This window comes from Hippocampus guttulatus, chromosome 20 (genome assembly GCF_054856545.1).
Source record: "Hippocampus guttulatus isolate MCC_2025c chromosome 20, RoL_Hgut_1.0, whole genome shotgun sequence".
NCBI classification, from domain to species: Eukaryota; Metazoa; Chordata; class Actinopteri; order Syngnathiformes; family Syngnathidae; genus Hippocampus; species Hippocampus guttulatus.
Window position 1 is genome coordinate 6,125,639 of NC_141280.1, and position 23,520 is coordinate 6,149,158.

Here is a 23,520-nt window from a genome sequence, read left to right on the forward strand (position 1 = left end):
GACAGTCCATTTGGGCCAACCAGCGCTCGATATTTTACCGGCTGCATCGAGGAAGATTCCAGAGAGTTCCAGAAGCTCTGAGCTCAAGTCGACGCTTCTCGAACGCCTTTTATAGAAGGGCTATATAGACGTGATCTGTAGTCTTCGCTTGTCACAGTCGTTTGAGCACTTTTAACGTCGGAGTTTACTCTCCCAAAACACCGAGGACCAAGGTAAGACAATGAGCCCCTTTAAATCCTGCTTATTAAATCGTTATCGTCGCTGTCGTTATCCGGATTTATCTCGTGTTAAGGTATTGTAAGAGTGTGTCGCGTGACAACTATTTGTATTCTCGAAACAAGTTTGGTTAAAATATTTGAAAAAATGATTTGAATGTGTTTAATTGTATGAATAATGTGGTGGTGCGAATTCCATTGACGCTAGTATCCACACGATCGTGTGGATACAGTATTAGCAGTAAATAGGGTGTGCAACGATTGATTTTAATCCTTCCGTTGTTTCTTATTTAGATGTGATAACGATGTCCTCATTTTTTTCTTTTATAGTTTCTCGCGAAAGACGAACACATGGGCCCACGGTGGTGCACTTGCCAGACTAAGTTTACGTGTAATGGGTGTAAAGCAAGATGCCAAACAAAGTTTTAACATGTTTATACACATGAGAAGGGGTCAAAGAGACGTTTTGACATACTGTGAGGAATTAACCCATTGCTCTATTGAAATTCCAATAGAAACTGCAGAGTACCTTCTGGAAACTTGCAGTTTCCCGGTGGATTCGCTTGAGGGCGTCGCAGAGCCATTGTGCCATGCAACTCAACCGCGTGCCAAATATGACAGGAGTCCTCGGTTTGCGTCATTTTTTTACGAACAGTACGACGTGTACGAAGAATCCACGCCGAGTTAACGCTTGAGGTTGGGCGATATGAACTTTGAACTAAAACGGATGTGCTTTGCATCACCTCAGATACAAAAAAAACGTTTTCTTCCTCAGTATTATCACTGACCGTCCATGGAAGTATTAAAATGACATGACAATAAATGCTGCCTCTTAGGAGAATGTAAATGGTGTCAAAGCATTTGCAAGGACAATCCTTGTTAAATGAACACTAAATGTTCAACTTATTTAATTCTGCTATCTAACTGTTTGGCTCGGCCAATGCTGACGTCTGTTGCGGCCATTTCTAATATCGAGTTGTGTGGGTGAGGCAAGTCAAAATATTTGCAGCATGTGGATATCTAGTTCTCTGTTTTCAGCCATGTTAGTATAAGCAGTGCACATAAGCGGGATGTACAGTGAACTCAAGGAGCCACAAAAAAAATCATTGAAAAAGAAAAATTCCAAAGATATTTCAACAATATGATAGAAAGAAAACTAGCAAATATTTTTTTATGATAAAAATATGGTTATTTATGACCTATTTGTGTTTGCGCAGTAAAATAGTTTCTGTGAGTAGAGTCATAACTTTACTCCTGTGTTATTGATACAAAGTACGCTCTGACTTCATTGTAAATTAGGGTTTATGTCATCATAGGACCAGAACATCATTCATAGGACCGGAACGTCATAGGAGCCCCGCACCGTGTTATGAATGCAGAAGCTGCACTATAGAATGAAACGCTTAAGCCCAAAGCGTCCTCAGAGCAGATTGCGATGGGATTTGAGCTTCAAGGCCCAAAGGTGGATTAAAGACGGGTTAAGGCAGTCTGTTGAACTACCTGCTTTGCCCACATTCTCCTCTGTATAAGTCACTAGCCATTACTAAGATGCTGAAGTTTAGTTTGTTAATTTGTCATTTTAAAAAAAATGCTACAGTCTGGCTTGTGAGTTGACCCAACTCAAATCGGGACAAGCGCAGTTGAAAACGGATGGATAATGGTCATGATGACTGCTTATTTTAATGTTCATACATCTCTTTGTGCTTAAAGATGCCTGAGGATCATCCAATGGAGGAGACGGAGACCTTTGCCTTCCAGGCTGAGATTGCTCAGCTGATGTCCCTGATTATCAACACCTTCTATTCCAACAAGGAGATCTTCCTCAGGGAGCTCATCTCCAACTCCTCGGATGTAAGTTGCGAAATACTGGTCGTCGTCAATGTCAAAGCTGTGTCTATAGTCATGTGATTCCCAGCCACTTGTGGTGTTAAGATGTAATTAGGAGTGCTGTGGGAAATCATCCAATTTCACGCAAATGGTTACGAAAATGAGTTATGAGAAATAATGTGCAGATACTATGCTGGGAGTGGCGACATATAGCGATGGGCAGAAACGTTACAAGCTTGTCCACTAGATGGCAGAAGCCACCTGTTGCATTCATCCATCCATTTTCGAATCATTTAAAAGCGAGGTGACTGATTCTTGAATTTCTCTCTGAAGGCTTTGGACAAAATCCGCTATGAGAGCCTTACCGACCCCTCCCAGTTGGATACCGGCAAGGAGCTGAAAATTGAAATCATTCCCAACAAAGAAGAGCGCACCCTCACCTTGGTCGATACGGGTATCGGCATGACTAAGGCGGACCTGATCAACAACCTGGGCACCATTGCCAAGTCGGGCACCAAGGCGTTCATGGAAGCCCTGCAGGCCGGAGCCGACATCTCCATGATCGGTCAGTTCGGCGTGGGCTTCTACTCGGCCTACCTGGTGGCCGACAAGGTGACGGTTGTCACCAAGCACAATGACGACGAGCAGTACGTGTGGGAGTCCGCGGCCGGGGGCTCGTTCACAGTCATGGTGGACAAGAGTGAGTACACACCGTTAGCTTAGCACACAGTTTTGCTACACCAAGAACGTTATCTGTAACCTGACTTGATACTTCTTGCCCATCAGCTAATGAACCGATTGGTCGTGGAACCAAGGTTATTTTGCACCTGAAGGATGACCAGATGGAATATGTTGAGGAGCGGAGGGTCAAAGAGATTGTGAAGAAGCACTCGCAGTTTATCGGCTACCCCATCACGCTCTATGTAAGTGAAAGGGGACAATCGGTTCATCTCAATTAAAATGTGTATGTTCATTTATTATTGTGACATTTATTCATTACATCAAGCTAAAAAAAAAACCTGAAAATTAAATGCAGGAGTAATGTCATTTCATGTCGCCATTTTCTTTTCCTTTTAGTTGTATCATAGTGTGGATGATGCACACCTCCCCTATGTCTGACTCGGAATGACTGTTCTTTTAAATAGCAAACTCGCAAGTGACGAGCAAGTTGTGTTCCTTCAGGTTGAGAAGGAGCGAGACAAGGAGGTGAGTGACGACGAGGCAGAGGAGGAAGGCGAGGAGAAGGAGAAAGACAAGGATGAGGAAGAGCAGGACGACGACCAGCCCGAGGTGGAGGACATCGGCGAGGACGACGACGAGCACGACAAGTCCACGGACAAGAAAAAGAAGAAGAAGATCAAGGAGAAGTACATTGACCAGGAGGAGCTGAACAAAACCAAGCCTCTGTGGACGCGCAGTGCCGACGATATCACCAACGAGGAGTACGGCGAGTTCTACAAGAGCCTTACGAATGACTGGGAGGAGCACTTGGCTGTCAAGGTTGGTCTTGAGTAGAAAAAAGAACTGCCACTCTGTACTAAAGAGGAAAAGCAGAGATACTGAAGAATAATATTTACATTTTAAATTCCGGTATTGTAAGTGCTGTTACTGCCCCCCCCAAGTAATAATATCAATACGCTTCTTTTTGTCAGCACTTCTCAGTGGAGGGTCAGCTGGAGTTCCGCGCCCTGTTGTTTGTGCCTCGCCGCGCGCCGTTTGACCTCTTTGAGAACAAGAAGAAGAAGAACAATATCAAGCTGTACGTGCGCCGAGTCTTCATCATGGATAACTGCGATGAGCTCATTCCAGAGTACCTCAGTGAGTGCAGACTTGCCACGGAGCACGTTTTCTTTTCCCAAAATAAATCGCTTACTCTCTTCCTCTTGCTCAGACTTCATCAAGGGCGTGGTGGACTCTGAGGACCTGCCCCTGAACATCTCCAGAGAGATGCTGCAGCAGAGCAAGATCCTGAAGGTCATCCGCAAGAACCTGGTCAAGAAGTGCCTGGAACTCTTCACAGAGCTCGCTGAAGATAAAGACAACTACAAGAAGTGCTATGAGCAGTTCTCAAAGAACATTAAAGTGAGTTGATGACAAAGTCCACATCCTTCGAGGACTCAGACTTTGTTTCCTAACACGCATTTATATTTTTAGCTCGGCATCCACGAAGATTCCCAGAACAGGAAGAAACTGTCCGAGCTGCTACGATACTACACTTCTGCTTCCGGGGAGGAGATGGTGTCTCTGAAGGACTATGTGACGCGCATGAAGGACAACCAGAAACATATCTACTACATCACAGGTGAGCACGCCGCTCATCTCCGCGTCTTGAGTTGAAGCAGTTGAAACCGTCGTAGTTACGGAAACGTCTGCCTGTCAGGGGAGACCAAAGACCAGGTGGCCAACTCGGCCTTTGTGGAGCGCCTCCGCAAGGCCGGCTTGGAGGTCATCTACATGATCGAGCCCATCGACGAGTACTGCGTCCAACAGCTGAAGGAGTTTGAGGGCAAGAACCTGGTCTCGGTCACAAAGGAAGGCCTTGAGCTACCCGAGGATGACGATGAGAAGAAGAAGCAGGAGGAGAAAAAGGCTCAGTTTGAAAACCTGTGCAAGATCATGAAAGACATCTTGGAGAAGAAAGTGGAGAAGGTAAGCACATTTTTAAAAAAAACTGGATTCCAAATTTACTGCAGAAGAGCAACTTGTTTACTCTGTTTCTTGTCAAGCAGTTTTAAAAACATTTGTCAGTATCAGCCCTGGATTAAGAGTTGTATTTATCCAACAAAAAACAGGAAATAAAAGCCTATAATGTAAAATGAATCAACAATCAACAAAAAAAAAAGGCATGACTTACAGCGACATGTCTGAACGACGAGTTGCACTATGACCAATCACACTTCTTTGTTCACCAGCTCGTGTGCTAAATATTGATTTGAGATTTTATAAGCTCTTTGTTGACAAAAACTGTATATTCCTGCTCTGGCTAGGAGTCCCATCAAGGCAACAAAAAGCAGGAAGTCGAAATTTACCACAGTAAAACTGAAAATGGAACCATAAAGTGACTCAAATGCACCATACCCCTGTGCATGCTTGCGCTGGCTGAGAATTCCAGAAACCTGGTTGAAGTCAAGAATTTGATACATCCAACTGGATTTCCTCCACAGGTCACAATCTCTAATCGCCTGGTAACGTCCCCCTGCTGCATTGTGACCAGCACGTACGGCTGGACGGCCAACATGGAGAGGATCATGAAGGCCCAGGCCCTCAGGGACAACTCCACCATGGGCTACATGGCAGCCAAGAAACACCTCGAGATCAACCCTGAGCACCCCATCATGGGGACGCTGCGGCAGAAGGCAGAAACGGACAAGAACGACAAGTCTGTGAAGGATTTGGTCATCCTGCTGTTCGAGACGGCACTGCTGTCCTCGGGATTCACGCTGGACGACCCGCAGACGCACTCCAATCGCATCTACAGGATGATCAAGCTTGGTCTCGGTGAGTCGTTGAACAATCTATTTTCCGACTGAGTCACTAGCGTTTGTTTTTATGCAAATTTACAATTCCTGATGGTCTTTCTAGGCATCGACGAAGATGAGCCGACTCCGGATGACACCACCGGCCCCGTTGAGGAAATGCCCCCACTGGAAGGTGACGACGACACATCCAGGATGGAGGAAGTGGACTAAAACTGCTCCCCACACCCACGGTTACGTCTCATTAAAGTTATCAGAGCGCACTGTTAATACTGGAAACACCCCCTTAACTTCTCCCTTTGGAATCCCCACCCACCCCCCAATGCTGTTGCAATTCTGATTGTTTGAAACACGCCACTTTTTGTATTTGTTTTTCTATTTTATTGATGTTGAAGCATTCCATATGTTTGACTTGAACTGTAAATGCAGTGCAAGATAAGTGAAGCTGTAAAAAGTGGTGGGAGCCTCGAATAAAGTTGAACATAATGAAAGACTGCTTTACTGAATGTAACTCTGGAAATGGCAGTTGTGGGTCTTGGGCCCAACAATTTATTCTTTGCTGGCATAAATGCTAATCGAAGCATTGACCTGCATTTTCAACCTCAACAGTAATACATAAATTTGTCTTTATTTGTATATTTTTTTTTCCTCAGCTGCTCTGCTTCAAGTAAGCACATATGGTTCTATGGAAACTTGGCAGAGATGTTTTGGGGCTAAAACGAGAAGTTAAATTGGAACAATTTATAAAAGTTAACATGCCAGCGCAAGAAAGCAAGTTATATTTATGTCGGGGGACAATACATTGGGACACTTAGTTCTTCTACTTGAAACACACTGACTATACTGAATTATGGTGGTGTTATGTTTGTATGCAGTACAACACTGCATTTTGCTCTCCATTACATAAAAACGACGTCACCGCGAGATTCCCCTCGCCGGTCGCGACCACACCTCTCGCGATAGTGGCCAGCTGGGGGCGCCTTTTCTCCTTCCGCAGTTGGAATACGTCATTTGTCGCGTAAGTGGGTCAGCTGACTACCAGAAACCAATTGGATGTTGTGGACAGGATGAACCGCCTCACAGTGTGCGAAGGGCCGCAAGGAGAGAGTTGCTGTGGTTTTGCCAGTGGAGGATCCAAGAGGGGAGCAAGGGCGGCGACGTTTGGACAATGCCGAACAAAACGAAAAAAGAAAAGGTGAGTTGCAGGGAAACTCACGCCGGCGTAGCTTTTTGGACCATTTTTCCACTACTCGAGCTCGTGGACGCGCCCCTAATGAGGGGGTAAAATCGTCTTAGCAGAGAATATGAAGCTATGAGTGCACCACCCCCTACCACTCCTCATTAATTGCTAAACCAGCTAGCTCTCAGCTACCCGCAGTCCTGCATAGGTTTTTACGCTGCACTATTTCACCTAAACTCCTGCATCCACACGTCAAATAGCATCGTTTCAACCCACTCGCTTGCCTCTGAATGGCGCGACACTGATTTTCGTCATGGTTTCTCTCTCATTTCTGCTGAAGTACCGTTAGCGTACTTGTCAAACATACGATTTGGGATTTTAAGTGGTTTGCTTATTGTTGTTGTTTTTTTTTTTTTTTTTGGTTCTAACTTGAGAAATGTTTTTCTTTCTTTCAGGATTCGTCTAAATCTGGCAAAGTCGGCAAGAGTGGAGGAGGGCAGGAGAATTCACAACATGAGGTAGGCTAGTTGTCGAGGCTAACTGTGGGACAGATAAGTTTTATTATACTAATCATATTTTGGCAGAATTTAATTTTGTGTTGGTGGGGGGGGGGCGTCAAAACGTCCTGTAAAACCCCTCCCAACCTTTAGGGGCAGCCGAAGTTAGAAAAAGCATAATAATTGCATTGAATCTTCAGTTTAACAATATTGTGATGGAGTGTAACCTTCAGATACGGCCCCAAAAATGTTTTTATATATTTTCTTAAGGAATCATGCAGGGGTCAACATTAGCGATTGCACAGGGCAGCTCATTGTCTGTGTCAGGCCACCCGAACTTCACTGAGAGTGGTCCATTCGGGCCAGTACAGATTTCATAAATCAATGCAATGAAATATATATGTTATTGCTTTTTAAAATATTCAATATTTTTGTTTTTGTTTTATCCATTCAAATGAAATCATCGTTGATGTTTTTACCATGCTGCGCACATTTTATGTGTCAGGTTGCATCCTTCCCTGAGGAATGACTTGAATAAGATAAAAAATCCAGAGAATGTCGAATATTTAATATTCAGTTAGATTTTCCAATGAAAAAAAATCAAAACAGATGTAAGGGCCTAACTAATGTGAAAATGTATTTTCACATTGTGAAATAATGCTATTTATCATATTATATTTGCATATACAGGAGCAGTGCTGATTCCGGAAGGGCCACCGCATAATGGCTGAAAAAGTCTTAATGTAGCAAACCTTAGCCTGTCACTAGCGTTTTACATTGTTTGTTAGCATAAAAGTCAACGGCCACTACTACGTTGGTAGCACGACTCATTCGAAATGAAGGGTTACTGTAGGGATTAGCATTTTCTTAATTTTTACAGAGGTGGGTATTCCATATAGTGTTACATATTTTCAGCAAAGCTTAAGTAGTAGAGTCCGAAGTTACAGGTCAGCACAAGGCTGGAGGGGTATGCCTGGTAGTTCCCGGCAAATTATGACTTCCACCTTATGAGTCATCCCTTTGTTTCTGATTGGTTGTTTTTCCTTGAGCGTGGTGGTTTTCTTCACACATTTCCGCAGATCATTTTATCATTTGGGGTTTTACATATGTATGTGTATTACCGAGTCCAAAATGGAATAAATTGGCTAACAGGGAAGTAGTAATTGATCGTTTTCACCTTTTATGAACCAGCTACATACCTGCCGGTATCTTAGGTTTTAACAATTAAAACTACACAGTATATTTCTGCTTGTCATGATATGAAAAGAAAGGTGGGCGGGGCGAAACACCTTGTGGAGTTAGACACTCACTGAGCTGAAATTTCATGAGTATGCTCCATTGCTTGGTAATCATGCAACTTAGCTTGTCGACCCCCGGGAAAAGAAAAAAAAAAAGCACAATTTACAAGGCTTCCATTTTCCTTAGTCTCATGACACCCCAACTTAACAGGAAATACTGTGCTTGCGGCTTCGCCGCCGTCTTGTGAATGTTGGTAGCACAGTGTGGCCAACGATGTGATGGAATCCCACCCACCCCCTTTGCCCCGTGACTGTGTGAATGACACACTTTCACAGCTGCATTTCGCTGAAGTCAGCGCCGTGTGCAACTGAGTCGAGGGTGGTGGGCGGGGGGGGGGGGGGGGGGGGTTGATGAAGGTGGGGGCTCACAGCTGTGAGAAACCTGCCACATTGGAGAGGAGGAGCCGCATCTGTCTGCCGGCACCACAGCTGGCCCGGACAGGTTTGCGAATAAAAATGTTTCTCTCTTTACTTCCCGATACGCCACGTCTTGGATAGAGCACCTTGGCGAAGAAACGTGCCGTATTTTTAAATCTCCTGTGATGTGAACCAAAGTGCCAATTTAATAGTTATGTGATGTCAGAACACAATATTTTTTTTCCTTCTCCTTAATCAGAACTCCGACCTGCTTTTGTTTGTATTTGTCACATCTCTGGCACAGTCCGGTGAAAGGTTATTCCTTGAATTTATATTTTCAGTGTGTTTCTCTATATCAGTGAAGTCATATATTTTTTTCTCTTCTCTCAGCAGGGCTCCAACAGGAAGACCGGCAACAGCGTGCCGCCGACCACCCAGTTGCTCAAGGGCAAGCAGCCGGGCTCGCAGACTCCCATCAAGAAGGATAAGCGGCAGAGTTCTTCTCGCTTTAGCTTGAGCAACAACCGGGAGCTGCAGAAGTTGTCCGCATTCAAAGGTATTTTCATATTTGGACCCAACTGCGAAGCCCAAAATCGAAACCCCGCTGTTCACCCGGAAGCTTTTACATAACGTGTGATTTTCCCTTAATGATGCCATCAAGCAGCTCAACCTTAAAATTGTGCATTTAATCTTCGCTACTGTCCGTTTTCGCCCCCACCCTGCCGCGTTTAAATTACAGAGCGTAAAAAAAGATGTTCCAAACCCTGGAATCTCGTCGCAGAGATGGAGAGCGGGACTTTGGCTCAAACACCGCCGCCACCCTCATTTTCATATTGAGCCGATGACACGCGGAAACAAACACGGGGGGGCACGGAACATACACAGCATTGACTTTGCGCTGGATTTATTCCAAGCGTCTATATTTAGTGGTAATCCAGATAAAGCTTTAATTCCGCAGGCCCTCGTGTTGCGCAATGTTAGCCGGTGAGCCGATACGCGGCGCTTTCAGACGTGCCGCCGTCCGTCCCTTCGTTCCTCATACTGGATGATTGGCCTCCGGCAGGTTCTTGGTGGCGTATGAACCTCCATGTTGCCAAACGATACCTAAAAATTACAGTTTTGCATTCAGGCATGGTTGGCAATCGCATCTGTTTGAGGGGCGGTGTTTATTTATTACTTGTGAATGACACACCCGGCGCTTAATTGGGGCGCACCTCGCCCCCACTTTCAAACGAAAACATGTTTCCTTGTAGGCTTTTTGTTGCCAGAAGAATACCGAGGCTTTTGTTAGTACAAAGGTGTTTTTAGATTACTGAACACCTACTTGCATGAAAAAAAAAAAAAATATATATATATATATATATATATATATATATATATATATATACAGTATATGTGTCAAAAAGTATATATATGGCTTGAAGGGTCAATTTTGAGTTGAAGCCTATTTATTTGGTTGAACACGGCATCAAGCGCTTAATTGGTGACACGGCATCCAAGGAGAGTGGAGCAAATTCACAACAACGATAGGCTATTCAGATAATGTGCATCTAAACCTATTAAAAGGACGGCGCCGATAGCGGCAACGGCACGCCGACTTTATGGAATGTAAAGCAATAAACGAATGCTTATCAACGGTGGGAGCAAGAGCAGTCGTTCTCATGCTCTTTTAATCCGACATCATGCAAAAGTCGAGATGTAAAACTACTCAAGAGGCAGTCTTCTCTCTGATCTTCCCCATCGGGACCGTATATTCGAATGAGTTTGGAACTGCAGCTGTTGCCTGGCAACGTGCCGAGAAGCAGCACCGCTTGCCTGACTTGCCGTCGGCTTTTGTGATGCTTTGGGCACAATTTAGGCACCCACTTTATTTAATTATTAGTTTGTTTGTTTGTTTTGATTTTTTTTTTTTTTCTGTGTAAATTCGAGGTCTGTTGAATTGAACAGAAAGTTAGTTCAGTTATATGGCCTCAGGTGGAAACACGGCGTAATTGTCCCTTCCGCCATCTCGTGGAAGAGCATTCAATTGTTCTGCTTGTCACTAGACGTCACAGGGGACCTAAACCGCACCCAGAGCTCCCAAGAAAACCCAATTCTCACCCACATATTTGCGCAACTAATGCTACCATGTTTTAGATTTTACAAAGCGGGCGTATTTTATCTCGTAAAGTGGATCGTGTGGGGGCGGATCGGCAGAAGAGGCCAGCCAGATCCTCAACAGGTGTCGCGTGCTTGTGTGTGTGTGTGTGTGTTCCCTTTTGAATGCAGGCGCTCTCCTGGCAGGTGGCATCTGATGGCCAGTTGTTGTTCCGAAACAGAAACAACAACAGTTTGACACCCACACCAAGAGAGACCGTGGGAGAAAAAAAAAAACGTGCAGTGTAGCTGGCCTTTCAAAGTTGTTGCCGGAATGAATTAGTGTTGTGAAGTGCGGAATATAATCATATATGCTCGTCTTGTACTGAGCAGCCTGCTAACGAGTGCTTATTCTGCGGTCATCATGTTTGCACTATCCTGTGGTGGCCTCAGGAAAGGGTTTGAGGTTTAATGTTACTTGAGGCTTTTTTTTGTTTGTTTCAAAAAAGGGGCTTTTTACGTATTGGGTCTCTACTCTGGAAAACAAATGTTACAAAACACAAGTCACATTTTTTGGAAATCGTTGCCCAGTTTGGATATATGAACTAAGTGGGATTTGCCACAGAGATGCATGACAAGGTGCCCCCCCACCCCCTCACCTCTCCTCAGAGGAAGACACCGAAGGGGGTCAAAATGACACTGGGCTTCTGTTTTGGGAGCTCTTGCTCTCTGCGTCTCAGTAGGTGATCTCTGCAAATAGTCTCTGTCGCCTTGAGCGCTCGTCAGAAAAGGCTGCGACACTGATATAGGGAGGTGGGTAATATACACACATGCACTCAGCTGAGTTGTCTCGCCGACAGTGAATTTTGAGAAGCTGTGCTGCAGCCTAACGTTATCACGGGGGGGGGGGGGGGGGCAAAGTGGTCCCATGACCACACAACATAAGAGAGCCCTTTATGTGAGTCGGCTTTGGCCTTCCAGCCTGATGAAACAATTTTCTGTGGTGTTTTTTTTTTTTGTTCATACAGCTTGTTGCTGATTTGAAAGGGCACTAATTATGGAAATTGTGATTGGCATGTTTATCTCAGTCAAGAGGTTGTGTGGATCCAAATCTCACCTCAGGCGCTTCTGTCTGGCGGTTCTCTCAAAACAAAAACATGCTTGTTAGTCGCATTTCGGACTCTAAATATTGAATGAATGAAGATGCATGTAAATGTTTTTTTTTCTCTATTCCCTGCTTATTCTGGCCCACCCATCAAGTGTAAAATTAAACAACCAATTAGGGATGTCGCGCCCCATTTTTCTCAAGTCCGACTCAGTCACTTAATTTTGAGTCACCGCCGATACTGAAATTCTGATCTGATGCTTCTGCAATGGATCAAGCAAAAAAAAAAAAGAGAGAGAGAGAGCACAGACACCTTTGAATTGTTTGAAAAAAAAATTCCTCCCATTTCTCCAATTTACAAATCGCTCACGACAATTCCTGTTCTACTTTGCGTCGAGTTGGCATCGGGGCTTTTGTGTTTAGACGCCGTCCCCGCTGCCTGGCTTGCATACGCTTACATCCTGTGTGGCCGATGTCGATGCTTCCTGCCTTCCTGTTTCTGTCACATCCACCTGGGCTCCTGCTGGGGCTTCGAGACAGCCATCTGTCATGTGCATGCACAGCAGAAGACCAGAAATAGCATTTGTATGACAGGCGGTGTCACCCGAAAAGCAGGCAACAGACCCGGCGCTTCTTGTCGCCTTTTGAATTTGAGCGCGATGAAATAAAGGACAAGAGTATTCGAGGTTAGAGAAGACTTGTGAGTACATCGTAGGTTTCGTCCCCAGTATACCGATTATTGCATCATGGCTGTGTCGTGACGTTGTCGTCTTCGGTAAAAAGATCATACGGTACCTTGATTCCCTCCCCTACGGTATATTATGTAATTTATGGCTTTTTGTTGATCCAAAGTGGGATGATACAACCTCTGTTGGACATCTGCACTCTGCTCAAAGTGTCATTCTGGTTTCAAAATGTGTGATTTTTGGCCTTCAACTTGACTACTCAGGTCTATGTTTACATTCCAGCAATTGATGACGGTTTTCTCGTTTGCATTGGAGTGGAAAAGGAATTGTGGCCACTTCCCCTCCAATCACCGCTTCAGCTCCACCACTTCCCTCCTCTCTCCCCAAGCCGAGCCCTCGCCTCATGTTTATGTATCGCAACAGCCGGCCTACGTGGACGCTGTCGTCCAATCGGGGCGTCCGCATGCAGGGGTGGAGGGTGTTGATGACATCACGGCTTCCATCCAGCTGCAGGGGAGCTTCATTTTCTGCTCACAGCATTTTCTGCTCACAGCGTTTGTACTAAAATGGAGGCCGGCTCCTCACCTCGGTAGCGCTGGGCCTCCCACCCTCCCTCTGCTCTCCCGGTCGGTGCACCTCACTCATGTCGGCATGTGCCAGAGCGCCCAGCAGGATGGTTCTGGATGTGCCGGGCTTCAATAGGCCTCACCACCTTGTGGCCCTAATGCATTTTAGAGGTGAGAGCAGGAAATCTAGCAAAGTAGCGTTTTGTGTGCGTGCTGCGTCTGTGTTGCAAAGTTGTGTACTTGTCGGGTGACTTTTCGAGAAGTTGTTGCAACTGGGTTGCTGTTGCTGCTAGCATAGCCCAACCCAAGTCAGGAAGCAAAGTGTCCAGAGTGTTGTGTGGAGTCTCCCATCCTCCCTACCAGGACTGAGGATGTCAAAGGAAGTGAGGTCAAAACGTCATCTCTGGCTTTTTTGTTTTTTTCGCCTCCTGTTGTCAACTTGTCTACCAAAATTCTGTACTGGGTGTAATTTTCTTTTTTTTTCTTTCGTTTGTTTTACGAGGTTATTTTCTCTGGAAAATTTTCACACTTATGACCTAGTTAGAGGATTTCCTGCACGCGCTCAGATGCGAAAAGGTTAGTCGTTTCATCCGTCCGTGTTCAAGGCCCGCAAGTGCAGCAGGCGCGTCTCCTAATATTTCATGCTTGCAGAAACCCAAGTGCCGTCGTGCAACAGGAGCTGGCCGACCTCTCTAAACCTGCCTTAATGAGATGTGTAGCTCTACTGAGAAAAAAATGGCCTTTTGAGATTTCTTTATGCATCGCTATGATAGGCACTGCCACTCAATTTCACATCGATCAGTGAAAAATGATTTTGGAGCCAACATATTTGGGAACTTTCCTGGTAGTTGTACTGCGTGACATCGCCATAATACAGCCCCTAGCCAAAATCGGCAACTAGCAATGTGGTACCTTTTGCTTTTAAAACTTAATGAACAAAACAGAACTACGAGGCACAGAATAAACAGCCACATCACGCAACGCTACAAACAGCAATAACAACAGGTGTCGCATTTAACATCGGCCTGCCTGCCCTGCTTGCTCATTTTGCTGAATGATGATATCCTGAAAGCTTTACATGACAGGAAGTGGCTTGTACGCAAACCCTCGAACCAGAATTGTCTTTATCTGACATGCAGACACATATCGGCAATTTGCCCAATCATGGCACTTAGCAAATACACACTGGTAGTGACGCACAATGGAGCAGGGGGGGCTACTTAAGCGCCTGCCGAGCAGTTTGGTGTACCTGCGTCTTGCTCAAGATACCACAGCCGTGCGTCCCGGAGGGATGTTGGCAGTGGAGGGTCTTGAACTGCGGTTACCATGGTGCCAGACAGCGGCTGGCCCACAGCTGACCATCCAATACGTTTTTGTACAATGTGTAGTCTATTTAGATGCGACAGATAGGGGAAGCACATCATTAAAAAATGAATAAACTGATCAAAACACGCGACGACAGACAACCACTTGAGCAGCTTCGGAATAGCAGGGGTGTCAAACTCATTTTTGTTGCGGGCCACATTATAATTGCTGTTTCCCTTGGAGGGCTGTTACGACTGAAACTATACAAAGAAGTCAAGAAGTACGTTTTATTCAACTATTGTAATGATTGATTTGGTCACAAGAAAATGCCGACAATATGTCCCAGATGTATTACATCTGAGCATCGTGGAAGTTGTCATCCTTGATTTGCTTTTGCGGGCCACTTAAAATGATGTGTCGGGCCACATCTGGCCCCCGGGCCTTGAGTTTGCTACCTGTGCTGGAATGTATCATTCAGTGTGAGCAGCACCTGCACGCATCTCTGATTAGCCAAATTGAGCCTCTCCCCGGTCCAAAGTCCTGCTCCTTTGTTCCACAGTTGCCATGGTGACAGCCTCATGCCAGTTGTTTATGTGGACCCCCAAAGTCGGTGCTGCCCCCATGGGGAGCAAGTTGCAGGGCAAAGATCCGGTCGTCAATATATTTGAACCTGCTGTGCTTTTTGTTCGCCACACCATCTCCAGCCTCTGGACCGCGAAAAAAAAAGGGGGTGGGAGGATGCCGGGGGGGGGGGGGGGGTGGCACACAGGTGTGACTCAGCCACTGCATGATTAATGTGCGCTAAATTATTGATTTACGTTTTGATGAGCGCTGCAGAGCCTTTTGGCGGCGACAGCGAGGTTTACTGATTCACTGAGTTGATTGGCAGCCGGCAAATCTTTTGAAGGGCGATAAAATCATGAGTGGCTTTATTTCAAACAAGGCTGTTTATTTTCCTTCTTAAAAGTAAGAACACATGGTCATGAGCAATGTAGCTTTTTAGTCATGCCACTGCAACTAGTTATTTAAACTGTACTGCTGTAAATAGGGCTCCCCCTTAAGATCACTCTTACTTTTAGTAAACAAACGTTCTTGGCTATGATATGAACAAACATGACATCTACTGTATACTCCATTCACCGAAACATGGCGCACACCTGAATTTAAAATTCGCTTCCTCCCCTCCACGAATGTGCAGACGTTCCCCCGACTGAGCAGGAGAAGCTTTTCATTCAGAAGCTGCGGCAGTGCTGCGTCCTCTTCGACTTCATCTCCGACCCGCTGAGTGACCTCAAATGGAAGGAGGTGAAGCGGGCGGCGCTGAGCGAAATGGTGGAGTACATCACGCACAACCGCAACGTCATCACCGAGCCCATCTACCCCGAAGTGGTCCACATGGTCAGTAATCTCAATGGCTTGGTGCATGTCAACTGATGCAAGGGGGGTCGGTGTTACTTCATTTGAAATGGGCCAAGCTGCGCGCTAACTACCTTTGAAGTAAATCAAAGCGTGCCGCGAGCCGCGCAGCTGCCGATCGAGGTGCAAATTTGCTCTGCCCGCTCCTATTTTTTTATTTGATCCGTGCATCATCATGAAAATGTAGCCACGCCGCCACCCTCCCACCTTCCCACCTTCCCAATCGAGCTTTGAAACCCTGCCGGTGGCTTTCGTCATCAAAGAGCGGAAGCACAAACGTTTTTTTTGAGCCGAGTGTTAGCACCAAGAATTCGTACTCGCATGTTGCGTCTGGACAAATATTCCGATTCACATTTTGCTATATGGAACATTCGGAACAGAACAGAGGCCTCCCGACTTCTCACACAGAACATATTCGGTAACGAACAGAGTGGTGGAACTGCCCAATTGGCACATCATGTTCCGTAACCACATATGATGCAGCTCTTGCAAACAAAAGCCACAAAAAATGAAATAAAACTCTTGGTGTTGCAGTTTCTTTAAAAAAAAAAAAAAAACAAGCTTTATTTCGTCAGCTTTTCTATCATCATGTGATGTGAAGAGTTGCAGTTTCTTGGAACGTTGCTCTCCCTTTTGTCCTCAGTTTGCCGTGAATATGTTCCGAACGTTACCGCCGTCGTCCAACCCGACGGGTGCCGAGTTCGACCCCGAGGAAGACGAGCCCACGCTCGAGGCCGCGTGGCCCCATCTTCAGGTGCATTTTTAGCAACAGGAATGAATTTGTTTCGCCGTTGGACCGCAATGTTTCAATCTCTTGTTTTTCTTCAACAGCTTGTCTACGAATTCTTTCTACGCTTCTTAGAGTCGACTGACTTTCAACCGAACATAGCCAAAAAGTATATTGACCAGAAGTATGTAATGCAGGTAAGGTGTGCTCTCCTGGCTTTTTGTGGGCCCGTTTTTTTGTTGTTGTTTGTTTTCTCCAGGTTTCATTAAATCATGTCACTCTGCACTCAGCTCCTCGAATTGTTTGACAGTGAAGACCCTCGGGAAAGAGATTTTTTAAAGACCACCCTGCATCGAATCTACGGCAAGTTTCTGGGCCTGCGAGCGTATATTAGGAAACACATCAATAACATATTTTATAGGTGAGTGTGCAGTTGTCTGAGGTGCGGGTGTTTATTGCCAGTCACTTAAAACACTGTTTTGTTTCCCCCCTCCTCCTCCCAGATTTATTTATGAGACTGAACATCACAATGGAATTGCTGAGCTACTGGAAATATTAGGCAGGTAAGAGGGGTATTTGTTTTTTCGTCAAAATGCGAGTCACATTTGGTGGTGTGTCCTAAACGGAATCAAATTCTTCTCCCCACAACCTTCCAGTATAATCAATGGATTCGCGTTACCCTTGAAAGAAGAACACAAGATATTTCTACTGAAAGTTCTGCTGCCGTTGCACAAAGTGAAATCGTTGAGCGTTTACCACCCGCAGGTACCATCACAAAGTGTTCAATCTCATCATCAGAATTGGTGGACTAACGTTGTGTTGCTTGTGTGCCTGTTTCTTTAGCTGGCCTACTGTGTGGTCCAGTTCCTGGAGAAAGATAGCACGCTTACAGAGCCGGTGAGTTGCGAGTCTTACTTGTTTAGGTTGACTGGATTTCCTTCAATTGAGTCTGCCCGTGCGTTTTCGCTAGCAGAACATTCAGAATGCAGGGTTTCTTTCGGGTGAATTCGGAAGAAAATATGACTCAACAATCGTCTTCGCAAAAACACCTTCCCTGCTCAGGTGTCTGTAACCCACTTTAACCCAAATACTCCATCGCACTTTTTACACCCCCTGTTTTGACCGCCGCTGAAACTAGCTGGTTTTTGCGAGCGGGTGAATAGCAGCTCACAAACGGATACATCGAGTTGCCAAACCTTATGTTCAAATGCTAACATGAACACTAACTGGGCCGCGCAGACTGTAATGGCTCTACTGAAGTACTGGCCAAAGACCCACAGCCCCAAAGAGGTGATGTTCCTCAACGAGTTGGAGGAGATCCTTGACGTCATCGAGCCGTCGGAGTTTGTCAAAGTCATGGAGCCGCTCTTCAGGCAGCTGGCCAAATGCGTGTCCAGCCCGCACTTCCAGGTTCGGCGATCGCTCACGCGCCGCGCACGTCCATCGAGGTTTTTTTTTTTTTTTTTTTGACTGTCTTTTGCGTCAGGTGGCCGAACGAGCGCTGTACTACTGGAACAACGAGTACATCATGAGCCTGATAAGCGACAACGCCGCCAAGATCCTGCCCATTATGTTTCCCGCGCTCTATCGCAACTCCAAGACTCACTGGAACAAGTTCGTTTCACAGTCCTCGCTCGGTTTTAAAAGAATCGTCCGTTGAATTTGACAACGTGCACTAATGGGTGCCCTGCTTTCAGGACCATCCACGGCTTGATTTACAATGCGCTCAAGCTTTTCATGGAGATGAATCAAAAGCTGTTTGATGACTGTACGCAGCAGTTCAGGGCAGAGAAAAGCAAGTAAGGCATTAGCTTTTTTGTCTTGCCTTGGACATAAAAACAGTTTTTCACATGAAAATTTACTAAATGGCTGCAACTGTTGGCCCAAAACGTTAGGGTCAGTTTGACCCATTCTGTATTTAATGATCCAATAGTGTTCAAAACAAAACCAAAAAAAAAAAAAATGAATATGTTGTCTATGGCTCATTCCATCCCCTTCTGTTGTTTCTCGTCAATGGGTCAATATGACCTTTGGCCTTTTTATTTAAAAAAAAGAAAAAGAAGATAATTTTAAGTGTATTGCTTTTGAACATGCTAAAATTCCATCACGAAAATAATAGATACCATATGTACGAATAAAATAAATACCGACAGGCGTTCCATGTTTTTCTTTAAAATGAGTCAAATAGAAAGTATAAAGGAGGGGAAACATGCATTGCCCTCATAAAATCCCATTTTAGGTGCTCTTGAGCAAGTCACATCAACGTGACCAATTTCATTTTGTATAACTTCAATTTTGCTTGAAGAGACACGCTCAGAACTGGCAGAACGATGCCAGCTATCGCGCCTCCGTTCTCACAATTGGTCACGTATCGAAAACGTGCATTTTTATCGCATCAATGTTTCTTTTGCCGTCGATCCACAGAGAGAAAGCCAAATGGAAGGAGCGAGAAGAAGCCTGGCTCAAGATTGAAAATCTCGCCAAGTCCAACCCGCAGGTAGTCGACATTATTACACCGGTCCAGTAATTACAGTGTGTTTGGACCCTTTAACAGCACAAAAAATATGAATATCATTAAAAACAAAAAAAAACCTTTCTTGCTGTATCTCCCGCAGTTTTTGACGTACACAGACCCGGTGAGCTCCGGCGGGCCAACGGACATGGAGACAGACGCGCCGCCGCTCGATGACGTCGGCCTGCTGAAGAAAACAGTAGCTGAGGAGGCCACACAGGTACATTTGTAAATGGCAACAGTCTTTGCATTTTACAAAAGGCTACGATCCAAATAGACCACGTTTAATTTGTGCAGTGGGAAAGACGTGACCTGACATTTGGTGTTATGAAATGCCATTTGAAGGCTAATAAGAGGAAGCTAAGTCTATTTGAAGTGCGGCGTTTATTTAACACCCAAGCCTCGACAGTATTGAGTGCAACAGTGCCAGCTTCAGGCCGCTTCCAAATTAGCTATTCTTCTTTTTCAAGTTGCACATCACATAGTCCAGCGGTCGATGTTGGCCACGGGCATCAAGAGTCATTCTTTCATACGCCATTGATTGTCTGCTCCAGTTTGACAATTTCGGATCGAATAATGCTCAGCTTCAAAGAAAACATTCAAAGCGCTGACTTACATTTGCGTTCTTGTTCAAATTCAGTGTTTTTAAATCGAAAAGTCCAACTCTCTCTTCGCACGGTCCAGTTGCAGAAAGACCACAGACGAGAGCGGCCGCTGATGCGGAGGAAATCAGAGCTACCCAAGGACATCTCCACCGTCACAGCCCTGGAGCTGCACCGGAGAGCCGAAGAGATGTTGACCACACACGACGGCCACTAACAGGCCACAAATCGCCGCCTTCTCTTGGCCCGGTCCATCACAATGCATCCGTTCAACCCCGACCCCCCCCGCCCCCCTTTCACGTTTCAACCCGAAGCTGCAGTGGACAAAACGGCGCTGGGTAGTCAGTCACCCATCACCACCTTCCTTTCGTATTTTCCCTTCCTCTTGGCTATTATTTCTGGAGTGCTGCACTGCCCCCTTGTGGTCATCCCTCTCAGGTGTTCTATTCTATCCTCTCTTTCTAGATGTCAGGTGCTTTTCCATCAAAGACAAAAAAAAAAAAAACAGGATGTGTCCAGTGTAATGTAAGAAAATGTTCAAGTGGAGGCAAGTCAACTTTTCAAAGTATTGAAGGAGATGGTCCTGCCGACTTATCTCCTGAGTTCTGCTCTTGAAAACCGAAAACTCTTATTTTTGTAGGAGAGACAGGTTGTTAAGCTTCAAATTCCTGAGAGACGCCACTCCAATGGAACGGCAGAATCCACCTGATAGTCTTCATCGCTTCATCCCACCCGTGACCCCTCACCCCCCCCCCTCCCTCCTTCGCTCATAGACCCCTCACTCCCACCCCCCGGGTAGGGACGAGACTGCTTCACGCAGGAGGTATGTTTGTCTTCATTTTTTTTTTTTTTTTTTTTTTTTTTTTTTTTTTTAGAAGAGCTCAAACGCGTCTTTCTTTTTTCGCAGTGCCTTTTTAAGAAGGGGGATGTTTGATCAAATAGAAATTTTAAATGGAAAGTCCTCCAAAAGCACATGCCTCGCTTAAAAGGCCCCTGTCCCAAAAAGTGAGAGGCGGGGGGGGGGATCTCGGTCGAAGGCAGGGGAGCCACTTGAACGAACGAAGCACTTCCTGATTACACTTGAACGTCGAAAACAAAATCTCATCTGGAGATTTTCTCATGCCTCACCCATCGTCCATTTGAATAAACACCTGCTTGGTTTTGTTCCCACCCACCCTGCCCTGGTCTCCCCCCCCCCCCTTCCTCCCACCACCAACACCCTTAACCATTAAGATGAATGTGCGAAATGTAAATATGTCGCTCGTCATCAGTATTGTCTGGTTGCTGGATGCTGTCCCCTCTGGAAAAAAAAAATTGCTTTAATAACGTCTCCTTTTTGGAGGCTCTCCGGGTTCCCCATAAGTTTTTTTTTTTCTTTCTTTCCCCTCACAGAATGACGATTACAAGTGTCTTTTAGGTATACGTCTCATGCTAAACGGCTTGTACATATGATGAACTATTATTTTAGGTTACAAATAAATGTTTAGAGTTCATATTTTGTACAAAATACCCCCTACGCCCACCCATGTGTACAGAATACAGAGGAAATAGTCGGATTGTGACAAAACATTTAGAAGCTGTATAGATTTTTTTAAAACTGTTTATTTCTCCAACACGTGTTGAGATGCTCCGTACATAAGCTTTTTTGTTTGTTTGTGCTTTAATCCACATCTCCAGTGATATACATCTGTCTATATACAGCAAATAAAAAGAACATGTGAGTTTTATATTTTCATCTTAAGAAAAACGACAATCAGTAAGTATTGTTTTTTGTTGTTGTTTTGCCTCCACATAGAAATACTGCCTGTCGGTTCATCATTTAAAAAAAAAATTAAGTACACCATTGTGCTTTGCTGCCCCCTGCTGCCCAGTATGCTCGTACATCCATAAAAAGTCAACCCGCTCTTGCTTCAGAGTCACTCAATTAATTGACAGGTACTTAAAGTTAAATCACGGTTAATGCTTGAGAGTCAGCAAAATAAATTTAAGTGAACCACATTGCCCAGTTTTATAATTGTCAGCTACCTATGCTCATAAAGTCATTTTTTTTGTTAACTTTTCTTTTGATAGCGGCGCGGACACCCGCAGCGGCTCCTCTCGTTTTAGGTGAGAGGGAAGAAATGTCATCTGTGCTGTATGTTACACAAACAGTACATTTGACCATAAAGTTTATCCAATCCAATCTACTTGCGCTACCTGGATGCCCTGATTTGGATCTGAGATTTTGCATATCTACCAAGGTGCAAATGAAGGTCGTTTGGGTTCTACGCGTTGCTTTCACGGACAACGGGGACTATTGACACTCGCCTGTTGCCTCTGCTGGCACCCCTGCTTGGATCAGCAGGCGAACGTGGAGATTTCCATTTTGGAGTCACCGCAAAGAGGAAAAGCGAATCAATTTGTGTCGCGCCGTCACCTTCAGTTAGTACATAGCCTGCTCTGAGTTCAACATGTTGTGTTTGTTAAATGAGGAAAACTTTTTTTTTTTCGTCATGGAATTTAGTCTGGAAGCCATGAGATCTTTTGACGCACTTAAATATCTCCCATCTCCCCCTTACCCCCCCCCCCCCCCCCAAAAAAAAGCAATTTGCTTGATTATCAACAGATTGTTGCAATATTCTTCTGGGCATGGCGTGTCACTGCAAATCAAATATACCAGTCTCTCACGCGCTCATCTTCCAACATCCCCCTCGCGTTCACGGTCGTCGGCCGCAGTCAAAGCGCTCAACTTTAAATGTGGCATCTTTTTGTTTTTAATCGAGCTTACCCTTGCAGCCCCCTTTGTTGACATGTGGTACACTGTGCCTGTCGTAACCCCCCCCCACCCCCCACCCACCTTATCTCTCATCCTAGCAACCTAAAAAAAATAGCTCGTCACGACCGAAGATGTCAGAACCTATTGCTATGGAAACAAGGCTCCAAAGAAAGAAACTTTTGAATGTCCATTTCCCGTGCATTCAGGGTTTTTTTAGGAGGGAACACACCCCCCCCCCCAAAGCTTTCATAAGTGTGTTACTTGATTACTTCACCTTGAGTCATAACAGGTGTGCGTGGTTCGTGCTTGGGAGCCCAGAAATCTCAGACTCAAATGTTGTACCAGAAGAAATTGAGTTTGGTTTGCCAGGTAAGGAAATGGGTGTGTTGTGGGGAGCAGCGTTGAAAACTAGACAGTGACTCATCAGTCTACTTAAATGTGTGTGACCCAGTCAGTCTTACTTAAGACAAAACCCCTCCAATGAAGATTAATTGATGTCTTTATTTTGCAATTGTGCTTTCAGACCCCAAAAAGAGATCGTCTCTTTTTGCAACAGATCGCATGGACTTAGGACTTCACTTGAATTTGCTTCTTGCAAAGAATTGTTTGGGTGGGAGCCAGACTTTTTTTTTATTTTTAATTTCTTTCATGTCTGACACCGGGCTGCATCAAAACACCTGGCTTGGGAAGCAGGCCCTGTCTGTCTGTCTGGACAGGATGCTTCAATGGGGCCGTCTTCCTTTCCAAAGGATCATGACAATGACCTCATCATGGCTAAGAAAAGTTTCCGTCGAAATATGTCCACCAAACAAAAAAAGTTTGACATATTGCTGGGCGATACCTTGATATTGACGACAACCAGAGAAGTCAAGTTATGACCCATTTAACTCCTTTAGCTAGCAACCAATACTTTTAACAAA

General features: G+C 45.1%; 2 protein-coding genes across 5 annotated transcripts; both read left to right on the forward strand.

The window, feature by feature from the left end:
- Positions 1-56: 56 nt before the first annotated feature.
- Positions 57-6,009, forward strand: LOC147187740 (heat shock protein HSP 90-alpha). Its single transcript, XM_086099856.1, has 11 exons — positions 57-212; positions 1,926-2,066; positions 2,376-2,742; positions 2,829-2,965; positions 3,225-3,542; positions 3,695-3,860; positions 3,934-4,124; positions 4,197-4,344; positions 4,423-4,691; positions 5,207-5,540; positions 5,625-6,009. Exons 2-11 carry the CDS (start codon positions 1,926-1,928, stop codon positions 5,729-5,731), a joined length of 2,178 nt encoding a protein of 725 aa, XP_085955982.1. The 5' UTR covers positions 57-212; the 3' UTR covers positions 5,732-6,009.
- A 580-nt stretch (positions 6,010-6,589) lies between these two features.
- Positions 6,590-21,748, forward strand: LOC147187741 (serine/threonine-protein phosphatase 2A 56 kDa regulatory subunit gamma isoform-like). 4 transcript variants are annotated; one of them, XM_086100697.1, is made up of 16 exons: positions 6,590-6,713; positions 7,154-7,216; positions 9,241-9,406; positions 15,787-15,986; positions 16,648-16,758; positions 16,836-16,928; positions 17,022-17,152; positions 17,235-17,294; positions 17,388-17,496; positions 17,575-17,628; positions 17,971-18,141; positions 18,218-18,345; positions 18,429-18,530; positions 19,156-19,228; positions 19,347-19,463; positions 19,928-21,748. In XM_086100697.1, exons 1-16 carry the CDS (start codon positions 6,687-6,689, stop codon positions 20,060-20,062), a joined length of 1,740 nt encoding a protein of 579 aa, XP_085956823.1. In that variant the 5' UTR covers positions 6,590-6,686; the 3' UTR covers positions 20,063-21,748. The 4 variants fall into 4 exon arrangements, with proteins under 4 accessions (XP_085956823.1, XP_085956824.1, XP_085956825.1 ...); XM_086100698.1 differs by having other exon boundaries at positions 9,244-9,406; XM_086100699.1 differs by lacking the exon at positions 18,429-18,530.
- Positions 21,749-23,520: the final 1,772 nt, after the last annotated feature.

Excerpts from the sequence above, each read along its gene's own strand:
- LOC147187740 (XM_086099856.1), top strand. The coding sequence starts at position 1,926 with ATGCCTGAGGATCATCCAATGGAGGAGACGGAGACCTTTGCCTTCCAG. Across the intron at positions 3,861-3,933 it reads GCTCATTCCAGAGTACCTCA|ACTTCATCAAGGGCGTGGTG; the intron begins GTGAGTGCAGAC and ends CCTCTTGCTCAG. Across the intron at positions 4,125-4,196 it reads AGTTCTCAAAGAACATTAAA|CTCGGCATCCACGAAGATTC; the intron begins GTGAGTTGATGA and ends TTATATTTTTAG.
- LOC147187741 (XM_086100697.1), top strand. The coding sequence starts at position 6,687 with ATGCCGAACAAAACGAAAAAAGAAAAG. Across the intron at positions 16,759-16,835 it reads CCGCGTGGCCCCATCTTCAG|CTTGTCTACGAATTCTTTCT; the intron begins GTGCATTTTTAG and ends TTTCTTCAACAG. Across the intron at positions 17,295-17,387 it reads CTACTGGAAATATTAGGCAG|TATAATCAATGGATTCGCGT; the intron begins GTAAGAGGGGTA and ends ACAACCTTCCAG.